This window comes from Zalophus californianus, chromosome 5, assembly GCF_009762305.2.
Source record: "Zalophus californianus isolate mZalCal1 chromosome 5, mZalCal1.pri.v2, whole genome shotgun sequence".
NCBI classification, from domain to species: Eukaryota; Metazoa; Chordata; class Mammalia; order Carnivora; family Otariidae; genus Zalophus; species Zalophus californianus.
In genome coordinates this window covers 147,259,312-147,274,336 of record NC_045599.1, presented here as the reverse complement: position 1 = coordinate 147,274,336, position 15,025 = coordinate 147,259,312, and the positions used below count along the sequence as shown (strand labels likewise).

Sequence of the window (15,025 nt, the reverse complement as noted above, 5' to 3'; positions counted from 1 at the left end):
GTTGGCTTTCCTGGTCACTTAGGTCCTGTTGCCCACAGAAATATTTCTAACACTTGTTTACTGCATCGCAGAATCATCGTGAAGCTGTGGGGGGGCCGGTCTTGGCCACCACTCTAGAGGCCTTGGCATCAGAAGAACAAACAGGAGCTTGATTGGGGGTTTGCCCGGAAGGCTGGCCAGTCTGACTCTGATGAAACCTTCAAGGAGCTGTAACGCCTTAGCACCTCTGGGGCCAGAGGGAAGTTGAGGCAAAGAACAACTCCACTAAATTGTTTCCTAAATGGTAGGATTTATTTCAATGCTCACATACAATTGAATGAGACAAACTATTTACATAAAACATAAGTACAAAAAATATAATACAATTTATACTGTACATAATCAGGATTCTCTTCTTTTGTCCGAAAAATGTTGGCAGGTAGAGATGGTGTGGAGGGGATGCTATGCAGGGAAGACTGCACTCTTAGTGGCACTCAGGATCATTCTTCATGAATTTACTGTTTAATAAATGATGATGAATTGGTTTGGATTATAGCAACTGGCAATTCACCAAGAGCAGTGAGCACGGCATTTCTCCCTCTGTAATAACAGCTCATTTTATCTTATAAATATGTTTGCTTTCCTCAGAGTTGGGACCTGGAGCAGGTGTGTGTTGGTTTCTGCTGATCGGCGGGTAAGCCCCCCATCCCGCCTCTTCTCAAAATTTCCATAATTGATCCAGCATACCACTCATGAGCTCCCTGCCTGGGATGCCACAATTGGTATCTCAAACTGATTTCTGAAAGCAATGTATCTGTCAGGTGTCATTAAACAACATTCTTGGATATAGACCTGGACAGCTCTCAAGTGAGCATTTAAGACCAATGAACTGATGAACAGAAAACATAAAAGTGAAGACTCCTGGAAATCTGTATTACACATTTCTAAAAATAAGGTTTTTGTTCAAATGAAACCTTGAAAACCGAACGTAAGGACAGAAAAAAAGTGCACCCAACGGCCCAGTGAAGAAAGTTCTGGCAATTCACGAGGATTCCAACAGGGCAATCGAAACTCCAGTTCCTCATTCAAAGGAAGGGAAAGGCAAATGCTACCTCATCTAAAAAGCCCCATTATGATTGATACTTATTGTCTTTTAAAAACTAATTTTAAGGTCAAGAACTTTCTGCAAGTTTCCCAAGGGCTCTAGTTGGCTTTGGAGAAGGTTCAGTGAAAAACTGAAACAATCTCAAATACATTTATTTTGCATCACAAAACAGCAACAGCAAATTAACACAGAACGAGGCATTTAATTGCATAACATCTTCATAAGTCACGTCAAGGGGCATAACACACAAGCTTTGTTACCCACTTTTGAAGAATCCTACACTGGACCAAGTTTGTGCGTTTTCTTTGCAGATGACGTAGAGTTTCAGTGGTCAATGGAGGTGCTGGGGTTGAAGGTTCAAACTGTGCTTTCTTTCAAAGGGCAGAAGTTCAAGTTCGATGTTGGCCACAGTCACCGTATAAGAAAAAACACCTTTAGCAGAGAAAACACCATTAACTTTCTTAATCCAAATTAAGGTTGACAACTTTGTGTACTTGTAAGTAGTATTGATGTTGGCTTAAAAAAAAAAAAAAGTGCACAAAGTTCTAGGTGGTTCTCATTCCACTCAGTGTATCTGTACCAGCTGTCACCAGCCTGATTTTGCTCTATCTGTGGACTTGCCTCAAGAGGGACAGTAACAAACACTCTAACTTCAATTGGCAGCACATCGGCATCCCTACCACAGACCAAACCCTAAGGTGTTTTGTGGAAGATGTATAATTAAAGTGATGGCACTTTCTGGAAGGCTGAGACCAGAAAAACCTGAACTTGGAACACACATCTGCCTCTGTTCTGGTGCGACATGCTCTACCCAGCGGGGGCAGACATCACATCTAGGATGTGCTCCTTGGGTCATTTTCTATTCCTGAGTTCAAAGAGACATATAAGATTTTCTTCAAAGTGCAGCCAATCAATCCTCTGCTTTGAACTGGAACCAATAATATCCAGATGAGATGATGAATCATCATCTCAAACAAGGCACTGGCAACTTTTTATAGGGAATTAAACTACCTGCACTTACAGGGGATGGAGAACCATGCTTTTTTCTCAGTGACATGATAGAAGGACAGTTTGGGATTTTCCAGAATCCAGATTTTGCTCCCAGCTCATATTTTTCAAGCATTTGAACCAGTTTGAACTACCAGTTGAACGACCATTCACCTAACATTTGAACTATTTGGCATTAAGTTGCCACGAAGCTGAAAAAGAAGAGGGTCACTCACGTTCCAACCACTGGCCTCAGATTTCTTCCTAAATATAAAGAGATGGAGTGGATGGCATTGCTGGTCCAAAATGTTGGTTTAAGAAGTGCCACAAGAGTGGTTTTCTCTCTCTACTTTGTTCCTTTCTGGTTTTAAACCATCCTTGGCTAGTTACCCCCAACACGTAAATACAGTAAAACCTGTTTGTTTGAACAAAAATCGATTCTGACTCTGGTCATGGGTAATAAGCTTGATTGCTTTTGATGGCAAAACGAATATGATGTTTTGCAAATACTACAAGGCAGCTTACATTAGGAACTGTACACTTGGTGTCAGGCTCTGAATTTCGTTTTGACGATGTTCTAAGTAAGTCCCTGTGCTGTGTAAGCTATGTTTTCAAGAGAGAACAATCTCCTTTCCTGATGCTTTTGGAACATGTATCAAATTTTTGCTAATGCGACATATGATAGATGAAAAAACCTTGATCCATCTGCTCCCCAAAATATGTATAACACATCTTTAATATAAGTCCATTAAAAAATGGAGACAGGATAATAAAAAAAAAATGACAGAATAGTCATTATAGAAATCCCTGCCAATAATCCAACATTGCATCTTGTTCATTACTTTTCAGTTTCCAAAGGGAAAAGCAAGGATTCCAGCAATTTATTTCCCTGTATTTTATCGGGTTATCAAAACAGAGAATAGGAATACCTTGAGTATGTGTAGAGTTACAAAGCATCTTTCAATCAGTTATTATTAATGACCTCAATAGAGGAGAAAAGCAGAAATAGATTCCATGATGGTTTCTGGTCTCCAAATCTTTGACCTCTGAATAAATGGCATTCCTTTTTGTGTATTCCTCTGGTCAAAGTGACAGTTACTTTACGTTCTCCCATTTCACACCCATTGCCCAGAGAAGCCAGGCGCTCGGCATGGCTTTATTTTCTGACAATAGACAATCATAGGTAATCAGATCTGCAATGTTGTGTCCACATATTCTCACCAGGTGACAAGAATGGCCATGACGTAATGGAGACACGAGAAGGGATGAATGTATTGGGCATGCCAATGCAATCCGAGAACTCCACTTTTGCCTCATCTTAAAAAGAAGAGCAGAGAGTTTGCGTGTGAATTGACTTAAGGTTCGCATTGTAATTCCCACCTTCGGGAACACTGATTATCGGAGCTGGAGGCTTAGGGACAGTGCTGCTCTGTGGAGAATGGCTGCTTTGAGGTAGAAGCAGTTCACTCTACCCCCCACTGGTACCTGCTGCCCCTGGATGGTGCCCCAGAGCCAGCTTTTGAGATGGAAATGCTGACTTCAATGGAGTGGACCCCAAATGCCACACACCAGAAAACCCCAATGGAGTGTAAAAGATCCTGCTTAAGGTGTTTTGACACTGTTGGGGACATGTCCACGATTTATTCTAAAAACAAGACTGCACCTTCACTGTGCATTAAGGGAGTGTTTACACAAAATGATTAGCTGAGTGCAGACTTGATATATATTTCACATAAAATCTCCTCTGATCTTCCGTTACACACTCATGTATCCTGTAGGTAGCCCTGCGGACACCGGATTCCCCCGCTGAGACTTTGTCCCTAACTCAGAAGGCGGTCTGACCCACAGATTCTACCAACGCCTCCAGTGGAAGCACTCACCCTCCTGGGCTTTCAGCCCCACGACTCTCGCCCATGTGCAGACAAATAAGGAAATAAGGCCACCCTCGGCTGACACTCCCGCCCTCTGGAGTCCCGGCATTGGACCCCAAGAACTGTGCGTGCATCCTGGCTGCCCACCTGGGACCGGCCCTCACACTCAGCTCGGGAGCCACCGGGTCCCTATTTTCACCTTTTCCCACCTTTGCTTCTCTTCTCTTTGGCATCACTCCACGAGTCCATGGGGCCAGACCCTGGTCCACCCCGAGCACAGGGCGGCCCCTTCCCAGGGACAGGGGCCTCTCTGGGGCAGGGATGCGTGTCCCCCCACTGTCCACTCCTCTGCAGGTCCTGTGGCACCTCCACCCGCCCCACATACACACTCAAGGAAGCACCACTTGCCCTTGGGATGCACCCAAGCGGGCTTGCTGAACGCTCCCGCAGGAGTGGGGTGCAGAGGCCTCCCTGAAGCAGCAGGGACATGGGCCTCCAGCGAGCTGGGCAACCCTGCGAGGAAGCACCGGGTCTGGCGGCGGTGGGGCTTCCGTGGGGCAGAGCTCCTCCCAAGTCACAGTCCCATCGCTCAGGGGTGACGAGCCGTCAGGCTCATGCCAGCCGCTGGTCCACAGCGCTCCTTGGGGAAAGCAGGGCAGTGTTCTCCTTCCAAAGGACGTGGGCCTCTGCAGGCTGGGCACTCGGGATGGGGATTCCTTTCGTCTGGAGAAAGGACCCTGAGCAGCCCTGCCGCTGGGAATCACTTCCAAAGACTCCAGTGTGAGCCGAAAGCCAGTTTCCTAATGAAAACAGGCAAACTTCAACCCTATCCAGAAATACTCCTAGATATTTAACTGTGATTAGTGTCATTCGATGTTAGGTTCAGAGGGGGTGTGGCTTAAAAGTATTAGTCCCTATCTGTGCTGCTAGTACTAGGAAGGAAGGAAGGAGAGAGGGAGAGAGGAAAACAGAAGGAAGGAAAAGAAAAAAAAGATAAGACCGAAAGAAAAAGTCATCCAGAAACTTCCAATGCGACCCACAGGGAAGGCAAACGTGGCAGCCTCCAGGAGAGCTGCTTTAGGGAGGAGGTCCAGGTGGACATGGGAGGCACCCCTGTGAAAGCCCGCCTGGGGCTCAGGCAACAACCAGGGGTACGGAGGGGTGGCACACACCTATGAACAACAGCCGCAGAAGGATGGAGAAGCAAAAGTTACTCCATAGCTGCTTAAAATACTTAGATTATAGTTAAAATTATTCTTAATGAATTGAAATTCTGTGAAATAAGGAGAATGTGAGAGAGACACAGAGAGAGAGAGAGAAGCCAGAGTAATTTTTCTTTGAGTAGAGTTTCAGAGAACAAAGATGAGAGCATTTCTCAGCAGTGGTAAGTTCCAGGACGTATAGTCAGCCAAGGTGCCAACTCCGCAGGGAGGGTGGGTGCTGCCCCCAGTCACTGCAGGGGATGGACTCAAGTCTAGCGGGGACAGCACTTAGAAAGCATTTCTAATCAGGTCCAGGGAGGCTTTCTCCAAATATTGGTATTCTCTTTCCCAGGGGAGGTAAAATGTCCTTTTAAGCTTAGAAAACACTGGGGAAGCAACTACATCGTACTTCTCAGTGAGGACATTTTTCTTAGAGGAAAGTGATGACACAAGTTAAAGCATCCAATGCGAATCCAGCTGAGGAACAACGAGGGAACCAGCTGGCTGAATTTCACCTCCTCAGTGTGGACTTCAGCTCTGTGTGTCCAAGCCGAGCAGCCTCACACAGCGGGCAAGACTCGCAGGAGAGGCAACATGGACTCCCCCCCCGGAAAGACCCAGAACACCATTCAGGTGCGACCTCTCTGACCTCCCGGAGACCCCCTGCCATTTAAATTGGAATTTTAGTAGAGTAGCTTCTGAAAATCTGGGTGTATGAGAGTGTTTTCAATACAACAATACTCTTGACTAAACGGGGGATTTCCCCCAACACTTTCTGAAATTGTCTCTTTCAACTGGATAGGATTAAAAACACGTGTGCTAATAAGTCTGCGTTCCTCACTGCCTGTGCTGCCTACGTTCACGGATCTGAAGGTTCACTGTGCAATAAGAATGTGTCTTACTGTCCGTGTCGGTCAGGGGTGTCCGATGAGCAGTTTCAATCTTGTTCTTTCTTCCAAAAACTATTCAACCAACTGCCATGTATTATTTATCAGTTGTTTATGAGTAATTTCTCCTGCTTTTTTTCCTTTTGGGGACCTCTATGAATATATGACAGCACTCTGAAATGCTTAGTGGTGATCAATGCTCAGAACCACAGGGATTTCTGACAACCTCACTTCCCTGCTTTCTCAAGGTCCATCTTGAAATGCTGTTGCCTCCGTGCAGGGAGAGGTGGGAGGGGGCGGAGGGGAGGGCAGCACTGAGCTAGATAGAGACACAAGGCACCAGAACCTCCTCACCGGACCCGGAGGCAGCAAATGAGAGCTGGGTACTTGGGGCACACTTCAATATGCACATCGACGGGCTGCAGAAAACCAGTTCTACACGTCAGTAATGCTCCGGGAAGGGGCTGATAGCCATACACTAGTTCTATCAGGACACAGAAAATAAAAAGTTACTTCTCCTTAAATGTCAGTTCTTTCAAACCTTCCTATAACATGGGGGGGAAAAAAAGTTGGTTTCAACTATATTTCAAAGTATTTTTAATACTTTCCCTCATCGGTGTTAATGAATGTTCACGATCTTTCCTTGCAGGAATAAGAGAGGCTGAGGAGGCTATCCAAATGGTGAACGAGTGGTGGTTTTACAAATGGCTCTTCAGGATGTTCCTATGGACCGGACAGGTAGGCTTCCGGGCCAACCACGGGACAAGGAGCTCCCTGGAATGGTAGGAAATCCAGAAGGGAGAATATGGAGGCTACGCTGGACCCTTCATCACGTCTGAGTCTCTGGTCTTTAAGCTCAGCTCCACCAGGGACAACACAAGAACTGCATCAAGACCAAGGGAGGGATGAGTGCGTCACACCTCACACCATCACCTCTGCAGACCCAGGCCAGGGTGAATCCCTGCCCTTGCCCAAGTGAGAACCATTCCAAGTCCAAACACACAAGTCGCTTCCAAGGATTCCAGAGAATTATCCAGGTTGGGAAGATGGGAGATCCATGGTGAATAACTATACAGCCACATTCATATCCTTCATTTTATCAAATACTATGGATCTAACACTCCTGGTGGAGGGAGGGGGACTCTCAGCAGAAGTGTCTATTCTCTTGAATTAAAACATCATGAAGATTTACGCTCAAGAGCAGGAAGACATTCCTATTTCTAAAGACTCCTTCCTATGTGGGTGGTACATTTATTAAAAAGCTGACAAAAACAACTGACTTGTTAGAAAAATGGACTGAGCACAATAAAAAACAAAACAAAACAAAACTTCACGCCATGGCTCATTCAACAATGATCAAGCATTTAGACCAGATTTTCACGACATCATATTTAGATTTTTGTTGCTTTTAAGGATGTCTGTTTTTGGCAGCAATGGGACACTCATGGCTTGAAATGCACTTGAAATGTATCCAAACTTCATCTCTGAAGTCTTGGAAACATGGGCAGTCATGGAGGACAGGCCTTGAGAAACCGGGGGATTACAAGAAGCCAAAAATGTAACAGCTATTAGTACTCATCGTAATTATTGAGATCTGTAAAGTAGGCGTTGGAATAGGTCTTCCCAGTGAGGTGAGGGTTGAAGTACTTGTTTCTTTCCTCTAGGATCAAGTTGTTTTTGTTAAACGCCTGTAAAAAGTAAAGTAATAATAAAAAGAAAGACTTAAGAATACTCCACAAGCAGGATTTTGGAAAGATAACATACGGAGGGGACGATTAGGTTGAATTTGAACTCCCTTCTGAGGCTCCGTTGTTCTAAATGTGATTTCTCACTTACTTGCTTCCTCCCCTTATTTGCCTTCCCGAGGACCTGCCTCATGACCAGAATGAGGTTGGCAATTTTTGATATACAGAGCTTGAGAAATCCAAACCTTCAACAAACCTAAAACTCTAGTGATTTCAAATCAACAGACACTTTGAATGTTATGTAACTGAGTAGAATTTAAGCAGCTTTCTGATTATCACAGACAGGTACACTGATAAGAGATTTTGAAGGAGCTTATTTAAGTAAATGCATGAAATTTCAAATGGCTTGATTTCTTTTCATTTTCTACAGTTGTTAGCAGGTGAGCATGTGATGAGAAAACAGCCATTCTAAGTTGCTGCCTGGACATTCTGCAGCCTGACAAGCCCATTCAGACCCAGAGTCTGAACATTTACCTAAGGACCCCAGTTTGGTGTTTCCACATAAGTCCCTGTTTTGCTTTTCCTGGGGCACCTTTTTTTAAATTTATTTTTTAATTTAAATTCAAAGAGCCAACATATAGCACATCACTAGTTTCAGATGTAGTGTTCAATGATTCATCAGTTGCGTATACCACCCAGTGCTCATCACATCACATGCCCTCCTTAATGCCCATCACCCAGTCACCTCATGCCCCACCCACCTCCCCTTCCGCAACCAGTCAGAGTGGTTAAAATTAACAAGGCAGGAAACAACAAATGTTGGCGAGGATGTGGAGAAAGGGGAGCCATCTTACATGGTCGGTGGGAATGCAAGCTGGTACAGCCACTCTGGAAAACAGTATGGAGATTCCTCAGGACATTAAAAATAGAGCTCTCCTGGGATACCTTTTAAAATAACCACTCAGAGGGTCTCCTGGGTGGCTCAGTTAGTTTAGTGTCCGACTCTTGATTTTAGCTCAGGTCATGATCTCAGGGACGTGAGACGGACTCAGCGGGGAGTCTGCTTGAGATTCTCTCCCTCTCCCTCTGCCCCTCCCCTCCCCTCCACTCACTCACCCTCTAAATAAATAAATAAATATATATCTTTAAGAAGATTAAAAAATAAAATAGCCACTTAAGAGCTGAGCCTGTAAAACGTGAGTGATGTCTGCCCAAACCACCTTATAAGTAACAGGTGCCTGCTACCCTCTCTCTGTCTCCTGCTCACTGCTGACCAGGGATGGAGGACTGCCCTTCCCCAGGCTCCTGGGGGTGGGTAAGTAATAATCCTTGGGACCTGACTTCCTTTGAGTGAGTGTACTGAAACTGTGCCCTCAGTCAAAACAATCCCGGGGTTTCTCCTTCCCCAAAGGAGGAGCTCGGGTGCCGAGGGAGCTGCCTGCTGATCCCGTGTGGCCTGTACCTTCTCATTCAGCAAGCCATGATATGCATATTATTGGGGGGCCCAGCTATGGACCCCCCAACACAGGCTACTGTAGCCACTTCTGACACGGATTTGCCTTCCTTATTAAGTCATTAAAGCCACCTACACTTTCAAAGTGCAAACTATTTCATATTTATCCTCAGTATTAAAAGGACTGACATAAAGATGTCAGATGGTTGGCAGAGGCCAACTGTCCAGGACTGGTCTAGGCAAGGTATCGGAAGAAAGTTCCAGAAGGATCATTAGAGACTAGGCAGCAGTCAGTGCCCTCAGAGCCCTCTGCCCTCCCAGTAGTGAAATTTCTTATTATCTGGATAACAATAAATTATTACTTATTGGTTCCTGGATCTCAAGTGAGATCAGAAGACCAGCTAAATTCTCTTGAGACATTTGAAGTAACACACAAGTCAATAGGTTGGAATCACATTTAGAAGAGCCCCATTCTTGGATCCTGAAGGCTTGTTTGAAAGGCTCTTGCTCATAAAAGGAGCTCATGTTCCTCCTCATACTCTGGGAGCTCGGGGCTGAGAGGGTGTGAGGGGAGTGTTATTAGTGCCTAGGGCTTCATTCCCTGGCCCTAGCATGTGATTAGCATCAGGCGCTGGTGGGTTCTGGATCCTGGTGTAAGCAAGACGCATGGGTAAAAGCCAACTGGCTCTGTCTCTGTCCAAGTAAACAAGAAAGGACACTGCGGTCCTCAGGGAACAAGACCTCCCAACCACCGGAAGTTGTAAGGGCTGAAGATGTTCCATATTCCCACATGGGAAGGAAATCAAATTTCAAAGGAAACCATCATGGCAGAGAGAGCATCAAAATGTTCCCTGGGAATGTTAAGGGGAAGCACCAATTTAAGAGGAATATCAAAATGAGAATGTCCTTCATTCAAGGGCACGTGGGGTGAAGTCAAAAAGAGCCCTGCGTGTCCTTCCAGCTACACCCTGACTCCTGCATGTTATCCCATTTAGTCCTCACAGCAGAGACATGACAGTACACATTGCTATACCCACTTTAAAGATGAAGAAATTGAGGTTCAACAAATTAACTGACTTGTATTCTAAACCCTGACGCACAATGCCTCAGCTGGTGACTCATGGACTCAGGTCTGCCTGGTCCAGAGCTGATGTCCTTTCCACTCCTTCTTCCTCAGAATGAGGAGACTGGCCATTGACTCTCTATTTCTGGGGCAAACACTGAATTAATCACCCACTGAGAAAATTTAACAGAACACTTCGTCCCATACCAGTCACATAAGAGCAGGCAAAGCTGAAGAGCCTTCATTATACATAAAATTTATTTGAGGATAGTTTTTATCATAATGTAACAATTTTTCTCAGGATGCCAACCTGGGGATTGGAGGCAGAGCTGGACATTGGCCAATGACCCAGTATTTTCCGGCATTCTATCTGTTGCTGTTTCCAAGTCCTATTTTTAACCTACTTCCCCATAGAAGGCGCCATCTTTTTTGTAGGCAAAGCCAAGCTAAGATGGCGGCTCATCATGAGGGGCACCCGTTACCTTGCTCTCCACTCTTTCACTCAAGCCACCCCCACCCCCGAGCTTGGCCAATGGCCCCCAGGGCCCTTCCTTGAACCTCCATCTGCAGACCCCTTACCTTGATGGCTTCCACTGAGTCATACTTGTCCAGTTTGTTGATGTGGTTAGTTATGCTGGTGTTGAGCGGGGCGGGAGCAACGGGGTGGATGACCGTGGCATCGTGGGATTGCTGCTGGTACCGCTGACAGTAGGTGTAGACGAGCAGAGTAAGGAGGCAGCCCAGGATGGAGCTGCTCAGCCCCACGGCAATCATGTGGAACACATTGAACTCTGGGAAGACAGTATCAAAAGTGACGCTCCTTTGGAAAACAACACACTACTCAACAGCTCAATGCACTTGGATGAAAAGAGCAAGACAAAACAAAAGGCCCGTGACCTTCCTTTGAAATGTCATGGCCACCAACACACTCCCCCACAGGGAGCACAGCATATTTTAAGTGAATGCTCTTACGGACTATAATGAGTCTTTAGGAGATCACCTTAATATACTAGCAGAAGCATTTTTTTTCTTTTAAAGGATTCCTCAAGTCTGCTCATCTGTTTCAAGTGCAGCATCATCTCTGGTCTAGGGGGTTCCTAGAGAACATTTTTTCCATGCTCCTTAACAGGTGGAGCATCCCTGCCTACAGCCTACATGAACAAAGTGAGAATGCATTTACTGCTTCCAATTATTGCTCAAAATTACTGTATTTTGGAGACCCGATAAAGAAAATTTTGTACCAAAGAAATAAAGGATTTGTGCCGAAGGAATGAAGTATGATCTTTTAATGGTTATGAAACAACCCTCTTTCACATATTTTTTTCTATTAAATAGCATCTTTGGGTTATTTTCCTTGAGTTATGAATACAAGATGTTGAAAAAATGAGCAGACACGGATTTATGTGTCTAATGTGGGATTGGCTTGAGGAACATCAAGGTACCATAACAAAGATCTTTGTAATGTCTGAGAAACAACCACACAGAAAAACAGATGTTCATCATGTCTTGATAGAACACCATACAATGAAGGTTTCAAGCCGTTCAGGGAATAAGGACAACATCTGGGCAATGCTCATGAAGCTGGGCTTAATGAAAATCAGGTGAAGCAGAACATGACCTTGCTGTTTCTACACTGTGTTGGCGCCATGTGTAACCTGTCGCCTGTGGGTTACTGGCCTTGTCCCTGCACAGGACACATCCCAAGGACTGGCTTTCCCCCAGGATGTCCCCTCCACACACCACCAGGGGGTGCAGTGCCACCCATGCTCTTCCCTGATCTGTCTGTCCATCCTGCACCCAAAGAGAACCACTGGAAATGCCTTCTAGGCACCCTGCAGACACCAGGCAAATCGCAGAGCCACAGAGAGAGGCCCCCAGGCTCTCAGGGAGAGAAGGCCTACAAGTTTGTCCCTTGCACCCAGGCCCTGGGGTGTTTGCCCCTCGACTACCCTGGCTCCTACCTGAATCTGCAGCAGAGGTGGGGTACCCTCGCTGTTCCCACACCCTGATGTCTCCCTCTATGCCGTGTCCCTTTGCTACTTCCGGATGCCGTGTTCCCGGGACCCCTGGGAGATGGAGCTGCCTCTCTAGGTGAGTGGCCAGCATGCACAGAGGCTGCGTTCACTGTAAGCTGCAACCCCCTCGCTCCTACCCCATTCCTAAGGCAGGCACCCAAGTCTTCAGCACCAGACCCTGGATAATCCCAGCAGATGTTACTAGAATATTCCACAAGCATCACCTGCTCCCCTACATCCACCAGTTTTTCACTTCTTGATTCTTTGGTCCATTGTTTAACAAAATGGAAGCAATTCATAAATCTCTGACCTTTCCTGATTTTGTCTGAAGCCTCTAGAGCTGGACAGCCCCGGACGTGGGCCGGTTGGACAAAGCATCCGGGGGGACATCCCACCAGCCACCACCAGAAGGGTCTACCATCACACTGAAACTGTGCTCAAAGTAAGCGATAGCAGATTTCACACGTGCTGTCATTGTTTTACACTTTGGTCACTTTGACTCCCCAGGGTCAACGCCTTCTACCGATAAAAGTACTTTCTGCTGCACTGATAACATTTCATTATAATATGTGAAAGATATATGATGCTCTCCATATGCAGATACTTTGTCATTAGTCAAATGGATCATGTGTGCAGGCGCCCGGGGAGGCTGGGGCCAACTGACATCTTTATGAGGATTATCTAGTCTTTGTGTCTCATGAAACTAAAACTAAAAATAATAATAATAAATTGAAAAATTTCAATCGGCCTACATTTTTCTGCATAGGGAAAAATAGTGCATATTAAATCTCTTTTGAATTTGCTTAATGTGGCTCTTTGCTTGGAATATGCTTTTTTTTTTCTGTTGTTTTTGGTCAGAAAAGCTGGAATAGAAACCAGCTACCCAGTTCACTCAACTGGATGATTTCCTATACCAAATTTGATTGATTTCTCTTCAAATGGAAAAAAAAAAGACATCTTGTTGTCTCCCTAAACATCCCAAAATATTTTGCTAGGTGATTTTTTTTTTACCCCTCAGCCCTACAATCAGATCTCTATGACCTCTGACTTCCCTGTCCTGGTGTGTCAGTGTTACAGCAGCCTAAAGATCTAAAAATATCAGTTGTGAACATCACAGAGTAAGGAACGTCTCTGTGATCTAATCAATAGCATGTCAAGGCTTGATTTGGGATGGGGTAGCCCAATTAGCCCATCTGACTCAGACACACAGAAGCAGCATTTTAGGATGGGAATGGATGTTGCACCATGTTCTCCCAGATGTTCAAGGCCTTTGAAGGTCTCCTATATCCTAACCCAGACAAGGCTGGCAGGGGAAAATGGTTTTGGAATCTCTGGTGGGCATGGAGGACCAGTCAACTCTGCAGAGGTAGCAGCTGGTTGACCCCAAGTTCTGTCTTGGCCTCCCAGAGGACAGGGGCACTCCTTAAAAACTCTGCTTCTCTTTGGACCTACGCTGCCTCCGAAGGCAGCAGGTGTCCCTGGACCCTGGGTGTTGTCCAAAACTGTCTCCTGACCAGGGCTGCTGTGGCTCCAGCCGCCCAGACACAATCCTCCCAGATACCCACTGCCAGGACCCTTCTCCCGCGGTACTCTCGGCTCCACTGCCTGGATCCCATCTGGGACTCCAGTGCTGACTACCTGTGTGAGCTCTGGCCAGCGGCCTCATCCCTCTGACTCTTACCGACCTTCATGCAGATGACAGTGCATGGCTGCAATTCACAAAACCAAAATCTCTGGAAACGGATTTTTCATCACTCACCTGGCAGCAAAGCATGACCTGACCCAACCCTTTTGCTGCAGAACTAACTAGAACTGCAGGAGAGGCATTGGCATCTTCACTTTGCCCACACTTCACAAAGCATCATGAAAGAGACTGCTTACAGAATGTAGCCCTGGGCACTGCAGAGTGTTACATAATAGACATCATATGCCCCATACGACCTATCTGAAATCCTGAAAAATGCTGAATTCTAAAACCCTCCTGTATTTCCAAAGGTTTTACATTAAGGAACTGTGGGCCGCGGCACCTACGTGAACACTCTTTGTGAGGATCAAATAGGGTACTTCTTGCCATTTAATACGGTGGTGTAGAGTGACTGATTTAAAAATATTAATGGACACTTACAGCTATGATTATTTTTATGGGAACTAGTGTCTATTCATCTTCCAGTGGATCCCAAGTCAGTGACTGCCAGTCTGTGAGCTCTCTGAACCAATGTAGGTCAGACACCAGACACTGAATGTCTCAGGCACTGGGGTCTTTTATGATATGACTGCTGGTTCCAGAAGGGCTGGGGCTGTTGGTGTCCCCATGGTCAACTCAGTGCCCCTCACAGAGCTCATGGATCGGGTGCTCCGCAAAGATTAGTAAATGAACAGATTAACAACTAACTAAACAGAGAGAATGCAACAAATAGTGAGCTCTTAATTAATGTAGTTAATAACAGTAAGTACGTTCCTAAAACACATCCACAAAGCTCTGGATTCTGATTGAAAATAAACAAAGACCAGGGCCTCTGGCTGAGCTTCTGGGACTCTGCTGGTGGACTGGATTACGGCAGGAATGGGTATTTATAGGTCACCAGCCACATGGATGAATCTGTGGTCCTGGTGTGGATACTGGCTCTGATTACCAAAGGTGGACAGAGGATGGGCTTTGACCAGTGGACAGTCAGCCCCTCCTGTCCAGACAAGGTAAACATAGACAGTCAAGTCCAAATTTAGCATGAACTGGAAGCAGAGAATGTTGTTTTGTCATTCAGATTTGCAGAAAGTTTA

General features: G+C 45.7%; 1 protein-coding gene across 21 annotated transcripts in view; it reads right to left on the bottom strand.

Moving 5' to 3' along the window:
• Positions 1–269: 269 nt before the first annotated feature.
• The window catches only part of SEMA5A (semaphorin 5A), a 476,158-nt gene continuing 461,402 nt past the window's right edge, over positions 270–15,025 (bottom strand). For 8 of the 21 annotated variants that reach the window (XM_027605227.2, XM_027605228.2, XM_027605233.2 and 5 more), the window contains 2 exons: positions 10,812–11,023; positions 270–7,719 (listed from right to left, as the gene is read on the bottom strand). In XM_027605227.2, the coding sequence (XP_027461028.1) occupies positions 7,600–7,719; positions 10,812–11,023 (332 nt within the window). In that variant the 3' untranslated portion in view covers positions 270–7,599. Of the gene's footprint in view, positions 7,720–8,570; positions 8,605–10,811; positions 11,024–15,025 lie in introns of all 21 variants that reach the window. The other 13 variants (XR_003522014.2, XR_003522013.2, XR_003522015.2 and 10 more) reach the window with 13 other exon arrangements.